At 51.3% G+C, this 10,307-nt stretch overlaps 2 protein-coding genes across 2 annotated transcripts; one reads left to right on the forward strand and one right to left on the reverse strand.

Annotated features, from left to right (window-relative positions):
- Nucleotides 1-5,964: 5,964 nt before the first annotated feature.
- On the reverse strand, nucleotides 5,965-7,164 carry LOC125525937 (BTB/POZ and MATH domain-containing protein 1-like). The gene has a single exon (XM_048690940.2). It carries the CDS (start codon nucleotides 7,122-7,124, stop codon nucleotides 6,096-6,098), a length of 1,029 nt encoding a protein of 342 aa, XP_048546897.2. The 5' UTR covers nucleotides 7,125-7,164; the 3' UTR covers nucleotides 5,965-6,095.
- A 2,310-nt stretch (nucleotides 7,165-9,474) lies between these two features.
- On the forward strand, nucleotides 9,475-9,858 carry LOC147961275 (ethylene-responsive transcription factor RAP2-2-like). Its single transcript, XM_087533741.1, has one exon. The coding sequence runs from the start codon at nucleotides 9,475-9,477 to the stop codon at nucleotides 9,856-9,858; it is 384 nt and encodes a 127-aa protein (XP_087389867.1).
- Nucleotides 9,859-10,307: the final 449 nt, after the last annotated feature.

Consider the following 10,307-nt stretch of genomic DNA (forward strand, 5'->3'; position numbering starts at 1 on the left):
TTTCCTTATGAATCAGTACATGCGACATATAGCGCTAGCGAGCAAAGTACGGGATTTCCTTAAGAATTAGTATGGGCGACATATAGCGCTGGTGAGCAAAGTACGATGGCTGCACGAACCAGCGATAAAACCATGGGCCAGCAACCCACGTGGAAAAAGTGGCCCGAGCAATCAGTTCAACACGTATGGGTGAAAAATCGAAATCACGAATTAAGGGTTATTCTTTGCTAGAAAACCATATGCCAAGAGCATATCTGCCTTCGCTGAGCACTGTAGATGCCGGTGCTCGGCATGGAACATTTTTCTGAAAATGCGTGGAGAAACCGATCTCGTTGCTCCACATGCCAATGTTGTTCAATATGTGCAAAGGAGTAAACAACAGGGGTGACGAGCGGATTATAGCAATTAACAGATGCTTATTGCATAGTCTTTTGGTTCTCAAAACATAATCTGCAGAGGGAAATTGAAAGTGTTGCTTTGCCAAATTTGAATTCTCAAATTTACTCCTTTTCGCCTTACTCATGACTTGGTATCGGAGAATTTGAGGTTCGGCGTTACATACCCAGATGAAGGCAGTACATTGACTGATTTTGAACAATCGAGCCATATTACAGAAGTCATTTTTAATTGGGACTTAACAAAACGCATAGACATGCATACATTTGTCTCTGTCCAGTCTGATTCTTCGGAGGCCATCCCTTCATTATCTTCTAGTGGCCTATCAGGTTCGGCTTATGGTCATCTTATCGCTGAGATTAGAGGTTTAATGACTATTTGGGAGTTTATTCCACTTAAGATTAAGAAAGAACATAATAGAGTAGCAGATGAATTGGGAAACTATAGCCACACGGAGAGCACTACGGCAGTATGGTGTGGTTCAACCATATCCCAACTTGTATTGAGGATTTTTTTTTTTGAAACGGAGGCAAAAGATTTGCCTCATCAATTAATTAAGCAGAAGAGAATTGCCCAGTTAATTAACGGAAAACTAGGCGAAAACTGATACAGACCAACTACAGGTGGACTACTCACAGAGTGACCACCATACCCAACACCTAACGTCCACCAACCCGCACACTGTTACAACATGAAGACACCCCAACGAGAGTAACTCTGCCGAAAACCACGGGCACCACCAAATCCACAAAGACAAGCCAGACCATAAGGACAACTCAAGAGACTGGTAACCATCCATCAAGCAGCTGCGGAAGCCTTTCTTGTGGCGTCACTCTTCTTTCCTTTGCTCCTGAGAGCCTCCTCCACAATCGCCTTGCCAGATCCAGGGCTCACCCTCTCCAAACGTTTGAGCAAGCTGTGAAGCTCTATTTTAAAGAGAATCTCATTGAACTTGTCACGCATGTGTTGCCGGCGGGGCTTGCTGAACTGCTTGTGCCAAGCCTGGGGGTGGCTCTCCCGGAGCCGTTGTTCTGTGCTCGCCAGCCTGCGCTGTTGATGTGTGATCCGGATCTCCCTCCTTCCCCTGCTTCAACACCACCCAGGAAGCCGACAGCCCGCCGAAAAACTCTCACTGGCGTGAAGATCTCCAAGGTGGGTGGCCTCTCCCTGCAGAGGATCAGGCGCCCTGTTGTCCTCGCAGCAACGACGTCGGCGGCACAGGCGGCTGAGCAGTTTATTGGCCGCAGCCTGGGCATCATCAAGAACGGGCAGGACGTCACCACTGCCACCCTGGATGCCTTCGCTGTAAAGTTCAAAGAGCAGCTTCCTCCTGATGTAATTGTGGCCATGAGAGTTCTTTGAGCTAGACAATGGGGCTGTTACAGCAGTGGAAGATGCTCTGATCGAGCATGATGGAGCAGGGGTCCTCGACACTGTGGGAGCAGATGTTGCCGCGGACTCGCTGGATGTGAACGCCTGAGGTTTAGATCTTGTAGTAGCTGCTGCTGGGTGAGTTGTTCCTCATGTTAGTGCAACATCTGTTGTTTTGCAAGGGTCTGTTCCAGTTCAAGGGCAATAGCTCTGTTTGTGGAAGAACTACAACTCTGTACGTGGTTTGTACCAGTTCAAGGGCAATAGCTCATGTTAGTGCAACCATGTACGTGGTTTCGTCCATTTGGCCTTGTGCTAGTCCATGCTCCATCTTGTTCATGCATGTGTGCGCCCCCATCATGGGCTTCATCCAAACCTCAGGGCCACCTTACTTTCCAATGACAGTACAACTGATTAACACAATTAGCTGGAATGTGCGGGGGCTTAATTGCCCAGACCGAAGAGCTATTGTTAAAGAAACGCTTGCCGACTCCTCCTGCCAGCTTGTCTGTCTTCAGGAGACTAAGTTGAGTGTTGTCGACAAATTCATCGTTGCGTCACTTGGGGGGAACAGACTGGGTGGCTTTGCCCAGCGTCCGGCGAACGGAACTAGGGGCGGTATCCTATTGCTATGGGATGAGAATCTACTTGATGCTTCCGACTTTGTCACCTCTGCATACTGTATTTCTGCCACGTTCTGTATACGTGCTTCTGGCTCCTGCTTCAAGCTCACTTCGGTCTATGGCCACACTGATTCCTCGTGCAAAGATGCTTTTTTTTGCGGAGTTGCTCAACCACAAACCACCTACGGATGTGGCTTGGTTGGTTGCCGGGGACTTTAACCAAATTTACCGAGCCAGGGATAAGAACAAGAGGAACGTCAACACGAGCAGAATTAACCGCTTCCGGTCGATGCTTCATTCCTGTGAACTCAAGGAAATCCACCTCCAGAACAGACGCTTCACTTGGAGCAACGAACGCGCCAATCCCACATTGTGCAAGCTTGATTCCTTCTTCTGCAATGCCGAATAGGACACCACTCACAACAATCACTTGTTACATGCCCTGTCATCTTCCCTCTCTGACCATTGCCCTCTGTTGCTCGCCGATGACAAGGGCCCTAGGCGCCCGCGTACATTCAGATTTGAGAATTTCTGGGTATCTTTGCCCGGATTTCACGAGGTCGTTCTTGATGCTTGGGCGGAGAGGGTGAGTCATTCTGAACCGTACCAGGTCCTCCACCATAAGCTCAAAAAAACGGCACTCCGCCTTGCTTAGTGGAGCAAGCGTATCTTCTCCAAGGCCAAGGTGCAGCTCTATGCAGCCAACATCATCATCCTCCGCCTGGACATTGCGCAAGAGGAGCGTCTGCTATCCCCAGAGGAGCTTGACCTATGCTCTAGGCTTAAGAAGCGCGTGATCAGTCTTGCGGTTCTAGAGAGGGCAAGAAAGAGCCAATGCGCTAGGATTGCGAACCTGAAGGATGGGGATGCTAACACAAAATTTTTCCACCGCCGCATCAATGCTAGGAGAAGGAAAAATCACATCCATAGGATAAAAAACGCACAAGGCTGGGTCACCGACCATAAGCAAAAAGAGGACATCATCCATAACCACTTTGCCGAGGTCATGGGCAGAGCAAGCACGAGCTGCGTTGACCTTAATTGGGATGAGCTTAATATCCAGTCGCATGACTTGGATGATCTCGGTGATCCCATCACTGAGGATGAGGTTTTGGCGGCCATAAAAGCAATGCCGGGGGACAAGGCTCCCGGGCCGGATGGCTTCACGGGCATCTTCTTCAAACATTGTTGGGAAATTATTAAGCATGATCTCATGCGGGTCATCCAGAGCTTTGACTCGCTCCACACATCCCACTTGCAATGGCTCAACTCGGCCAATGTGGTGCTTTTGCCCAAGAAGGAGGGGGCGGAGGGAGTCTCTGACTATAGGCCTATTAGTCTTGTCCATGCCATGGCCAAGATTATCGCCAAGATTCTTTCCCTGCGGCTTGCCCCTCACATGGACGTTCTCGTCTCCAATGCCCAAAGTGCTTTCATAAAGAAGAGGAGTATCCATGACAACTTCATGTATGTGCGCAATTTTGCGAGACAGTTGCACAAGCGCAAGACTTCAGCCCTCCTCTTCAATCTTGACATTAGAAAAGCTTTCGACTCGGTCAAATGGGAATACATCCTCGACTTATTACAACGCAAGGGGTTCCCTTGCAAATTCCGGAATTGGATCGCCGCTCTACTCTCATCTTCCTCTTCGCGCGTTCTCCTCAATGGGCTTCCGGGCCCCCCGATCAAGCACGGCCGCGGATTTCGTCAAGGGGACCCAATTTCACCTCTACTGTTCGTCCTTGCAATTGACCCCCTTCAACATATCCTCGACATCGCAACTCACAAGGGCATCATCCATAGGATCCGCGGCCGCGGCATCATGATGAGAACCTCCCTCTATGCGGACGACGCGGCCATCTTCATGGCCCCAATCAAGCAGGACATTGATAACCTCCCAGTCATCCTAAGGGGTTTCGGCGAGGTGACGGGACTCTGCACCAACTTCCGCAAGAGCTCGGTTGTGCCCATTCGATGCAGCCACCTTCCTCTGGAGCATATTCTGAGTAGCATTCCGGCGACCCGCGCCGCTTTCCCAATCAAATATTTGGGCCTCCCGCTCTTAGTACGACAACTTCGGAAGGTCGACTTCCAGTATCTTGAAGACAAGGTGGCCGGAAAATTAGTAACTTGGGAGGGACAAAGCATCACAACTATTGGGCGCACTACCCTTGTCAGATCGGTCATCACCTCTCAAGCGGTCTTCTCCATCACATCTCTCATCGTGCCACAGGGCACACTTCATAATATCAACAAGATTGAGAGGGCCTTCCTCTGGTCAGGGTCGGACAAGACGACCGGCGCAAAATGTAAGGTCAATTGGGACATGGTCTGCAGGCCTACGATCTATGGAGGCCTGGGCATCCTTAACACCGACAAGTTTGCTCGGGCCTTGCGACTAAGGTGGCCATGGTACGAATGGAAGGAGCCTACCAAGCTTTGGGTTGGCTTGGGCAACCCATGCACCGACGAAGATATGGATTTCTTCTATGCCTCCACCACAATCATCGTTGGCAATGGTGCAAAAACACCGTTCTGGGACTCCCGTGGTTGCTTGGCCGCAAGCCCGAGGATATTGCCCCTCTTATTTTTCAAGCCTCAAAAAGGAAGAGATCGACGCTTCGCCAGGCCCTGCGAGGGAACGCTTGGATGACCCACATCAAGCATGCCACTATTGTCTCCGCCGCACACATCCGGGAACTTTTCTCGCTTTGGGCACTTGTGCATGACTTCCATCTTGACGATCACGTTGAGGACGACATTGTTTGGAAACATGCTGATGATGGGCAGTACTCGACGTCCACAGCTTATAAGGTGCAATTCCTTGGCCTGACGCACTCGCCCATTCACCACATGGTTTGGAGAGCTTGGGGCCCCCCTAAGGTTAAATTCTTCGCCTGGTTGACCTTGCAAGACCGGAACTGGACCGCCGACCGGTTGGTGCGGCGTGGTTGGGATAACTGTGGGCTTTGCCCTCTTTGCAAACGTGAGCAAGAATCGGGCATCCACCTCTTCGTCAAGTGCCGCTTCTCCATTAGGCTCTGGCGATTGGTCATTGACAAGTTTGGTCTTGTGCACATGGACACCTCCAATTGGCACCTTGAGGATTCCCTCATGCAATGGTGGGATAAAAGGACCGACATGCGAAACCCCAATAGACGAGCGATGGCCTCCCTCACCATGCTCGTCTCTTGGACTATTTGGAACGAGAGAAACCCGCGGGTGTTTCGTAACAAGAGCGCGCCGCCGCCTATCCTACTCCAAAATATCGTGCTTGAGGCAAAATTATGGGTTGCGGTAGGTGCTAAGAAACTAGGGTGTTTTGTTGTACGAGAGTAATTGCCATGCCGTGTTGCAAGGGCGCTTGTAAAAACTCTAAACTCTATTCTCCTCTTATTTAATCGATGAGGCAAATCTTTTGCCTCCGTTTCGAAAAAAAATAATGAAACATATAAGGGCACGGCGATGAAAACAAACCCAAAAAGGAATGATTTGCCACATCCAGAACCATTTGGCACGAAACTAGATCCATCAAATTCAAGGAGAATATGGAGGCGCACACTAGTTACTCGGGCTTACAAGATGATTGATGTAGCATAAATGCCATCATTATATTAGGCCAAAGACAGGCTTAACTAAGTTCTGCTAGATCATGCATCGAAGGTGAAAGCACCAACAACTTGGACTTTAGCGACTAGCAACGCTTCAGTTCCTTCTCCCACGCGTAGACAGGACAATGCTAGTGAGCGCAGAAGGGCAGCTTGCCTCCAGATGCTTAGACCCCGTCGCCACCACGGCATCAAGGATCGCAGGAGTACTGATGATAAACTCGACACACTTCTCCTTGAGGTGCGGGCAATTGTGCTGCTCTGCCAAAGCCAAAGTAGTCGCCGCCGTGTCGACAGTGATGCCACCGATGAGCTTGCCCTCGCACATAATTTTGAGCCTGTCAATCCCGTACCTGTCAGCCGCCGCAAGCAGATGCTGAGCCATCGTCGCCACGGCCTCCAGCTCCCGGTCAAGTTCAGGAACATTGTCGGTGTAGATAAAATCCAGCAGCGCCCCGAACACGGTTGCCTCCATGTCCTTGATCTCCACGCGCCGGGAGCTCTTCTCCTTCATGTCCCCGAAGAACTCGGCCATGAAGACCGGGGATCTCGCGGCCAGCACGAGCTTGTGCGCGGCGAAGGCCTTGCCGGAGACGAGGAACGTGACGTCTGCTCCCGTCCCGTTCAGCAGGAGCTCCCGGAAGTGCTGGTGCATGTTGGATGCCGGCGCAGGCACCGTCGTTGTCGTATAAGCGAGCTCCTTCAGAATCGTGACGGTGCACTGGACGGTCAAGTAGTCTCCTTGGCGTGAAGTCTGGTCCAACAGAACGGGTCTGTCCACAAGCGAGACTGGAAGCGAACAGTCCTTGGGATGCTTGAACACATGCCACACGGTCTTTTCTTCGTTGCCATTGTGCGGCTGCGGCAGCCTCGGGTGTACCAGGAGACAGCCAAAGCTCGCCCTCACGTTGCAGGTGCTTGCAGTTTTGGTGAGGAACACGAGCTCGACCGGTGCCATCGCTGTCCCAGGGTACCACCGGATTTCGACGTCGTGGCCGTCGACGTTCCAGCTGGTTCTGAGGAACTCACCTTCGCGCATGGTCTTGTACGCCAGGCGGAAACTGTCGACCTTGAGCAGCTTCACGGCACGCACGGCGCCGGTGAGGACCGTGCAGGTGGTCGCCATGGGAAACGTGGATCTTGAACAGCCGCGCGGACAGAGCCGGTGTGCAGCGTGCTGGCTGGAGAGGAGCGATGGACTGGAGCACTGCGAAATTTATAGCGAGGCGGCGACTCCTCGATCAGGCACCGCTTCCAAGGATGCGATGCGTCGCTTTGACAATGATCTTGGTGCGCCTCGCCTGGCCTCGGTGACGTTTCAATCGCGTGCACTGCGGCACAAGTAGCGAAGGGGAAGAGAAAAGCATATCTACCATGCATGGGATATCCCGTGCATGTGCTGGCCGTTTATTTTGTTGGAGATTCATTTTCATGCATGCATACTTTATTATTATTGCTCAATCCATCTGCCGTATTCCATCAATGTGGTCATACCAATCAGTCACTCACAATAAAAAAAAGTCGTTGATGGTTGCATAATATTTCATAATCTTTTTTGGGGTTAATAGTTTCATAATGTTTATCATGTTTGAAGACTTAAATTTCAAATCTGGTCAAAATATATTCAAGAATGTTTTTGTTTCAAAGGCCACGTCACCAGAAACATTATTGAACTTTTCCCATGGAATTAGCAAATTTTGATGAAACAAGTTTGAAGCCCAGCGATTTAGTTGTCAAAAAAAATTTATTTCAAAAAACATATCAATATTAGTCTTGTTTTAAAGATCTTGCCCAAAAAAACACATTTATGTAAATAGAAAGTAAAACAAATTTTTATTTCAAAACGTACTAGGCATCTATTTGTTTGAATGAAACTTAATGACTAGAGAATAACACATGTCAATGGGCGCACAAAAAAAATAAAAAAAAATGTGCATGCATGCATGCATGCATTGGAGGTCCCATGCATGGTAGAAATTCCACTCTCCGAAGGGGAAGCGCTGAGAGTTATCTCTGCTGAAGTAATGACAGCGAGCGTGCTCTCGACCGTTCACTCGTTCGTCAAGTTTTGATCGAACGGCTGCTGAGGACTGTCGTATGCAAAATCGTACAAATTCATCGTACGTGTAGCAGTTCTCTTCCTCGATTCATCTGTGGAAAGTGGAATAGTGTGGAGTACACTAGCCGTGGACTAAGTATACAGTATTGCCTATGTTTTTCTAGAATAGAAGTTACTTTATTCAGATAAAATGACGCAATAACAGTTTTCCATAACGTAGTATAACCGCTCAGTCCAACAAGCAGCCGTCCACGAGAACCGTCCGTGCCGTAAAGAATTTTGCTGCAGGATGAAGCCACCGTCACCGCCACAAGGACTCCAGCGAGGAATCCTTGTGATGGCCTGTCTTATTAAGGATGATAGATTACTCATACAAAAAGAAATTACTTCTTTTCCGGAAATTCATTCGAACAAAACTCCAAAGTTAAGCGTGCTCAGCTTGGAGTAGTGTCAGAATGGGTGACCGACCGGGAAATTGCTCCCGGGTGCGTACGAGTGAAGACAAAAGTGCACAGAAAAGACTAGTATTGATCTATGGTGCCAGTCTAGATCCCGCCAGGAGTAACGACCACCGGCGGGTGTGTCCGGGACGTTACAAGTTGGTATCAGAGCCGACCTCGCGGTTACACGGATGTTTGCGGACAGGTGCGCGGTCATGTTATTCATGATGTTTGTGCCCCGTCGTGGCACCCGGCATGACACATATACCGGACTGGATGCACAGATGACAAAAGTGCGCATAAAAGACTAGTATTGATCTATGGGGCCAGTCTAGATCCCGCCAGGAGTAACGACCACCGGCGGGTGTGTCGGGGGCGTTACAAGTTGGTATCAGAGCCGACCCTCGCGGTTACACGGATGTTTGCGGACAGGCGCACGGTCATGTTGTTCATAACGTTTGTGACCCGTCGTGGCACCCGGCATGGCACACCGGACTGGATGCATAGACGTATGTGCCAAGAGGGAACGTTCCTGTGGCCCTATAAGGACGTCGGTTCCTCTGAGTGGGGTGTATGTGATGGCCTGGCTTATTAGGGATGATAGACTACGCATATCAATAAGGAATTCCTTCTTTTCCGGGAGCCCATTCGGACAGAACTCCAAAGTTAAGCGTGCTCAGAGCATCTCCAACAGCCGCGCCAAAAGACGCGCGCGCGGTAATTGGCTTTATAGCGCGCGCAGAACGTTTACGCGCGCTCCAGCGGTGGCGCGAAACTAGCGCGCGCGGGAAACGATTGCGGGCGCGCGGGAAAAGGCGGCCGCTCGCGCGCTACATCGCTACATTTGGCGCGCCACGTCCGGCGCGCCTATAAATTGCAGCGCCTCCGCCGCTCTCTCCATCGCCCTTTACCGCTCTCTCCGTCTCTCCATCGCCCCCTGCCGTGCTCTGCCGCCGACACGCCACCACCGCGCCACGATGCCGCCTCGGTGCCGGGGAGGTATGGGCTACCGCGGCGTCCGCGTGGGTCCGTCTGGCACCTACTCCGCCGAGATTCGGTCGGGCGGCGGCATGCGGCTCCGTCTCGGAATTTTCGACACCGCCCAGGAGGGCGCCCGCGCGTACGACGCTGCGGCGTGGCGCCTCCTGCGGTCCCGTCAGGACATGAACTTCGCCGATGTGGCGACGCCGGAGCGCGCACAGGAGTTGGCGCCTTTCCCGCGGCTTCTCACTAACGAGGATCATCGCAAGCATCGGAGGCGGGAGCATCGTCTCAGGCTGCCCGAGATGGACGAGCAAGCCATGGCGCTGTGGAGTCATCGCTTTCCTGAAGACACCAACGAGGAACAGTTCTTCGCCTAGAGGAGGAAGATGAGGGCGAAGAGGAGAGAGGAGCGAGCTGACTATCGCGAGGACAAGCGAATGCGGAAGGCCGTCGCTAAATACAACCAAGCGCTAGGAGATGCGTCCCCCTGAAACTCCGGCGTCGAGCAGTTCCTTGACGCCTACGCTCCGACGTCGGAGGAGGACATCACGGAGACAGAGTCCGAGTCGGACGAGTAGTAGTAGGAGAACTATCTATGAAACCAAATATGTAGTAGGAGAACTATCTAAGAAACCAAATATGTAGTAGAAAAAACTGAAATATAGCGCGCCTGCTGGAGCGGCGTGGGCGCGCTTTAATTTGCGGCGGCCGCTAGAGCCAGCGAACCGCTGCGCACAAAAGCTGGCTAACCCAGCGCTGTATCACGACTTTTAGCGCGCGCGCGTTGCGCGGCTGTTGGAGATGCTCTCAGCTTGAAGTAGTGTCA

The sequence above is a fragment of the Triticum urartu genome, chromosome 7A (assembly GCF_056163025.1).
Source record: "Triticum urartu cultivar PI428250 chromosome 7A, HENAU_Tu73, whole genome shotgun sequence".
Taxonomy (NCBI): Eukaryota; Viridiplantae; Streptophyta; class Magnoliopsida; order Poales; family Poaceae; genus Triticum; species Triticum urartu.

Coding starts and splice junctions, on each gene's coding strand:
- LOC125525937 (XM_048690940.2), bottom strand. CDS start 7,124: ATGGCGACCACCTGCACGGTCCTCACCGGCGCCGTGCGTGCCGTGAAG.
- LOC147961275 (XM_087533741.1), top strand. CDS start 9,475: ATGCCGCCTCGGTGCCGGGGAGGTATGGGCTACCGCGGCGTCCGCGTG.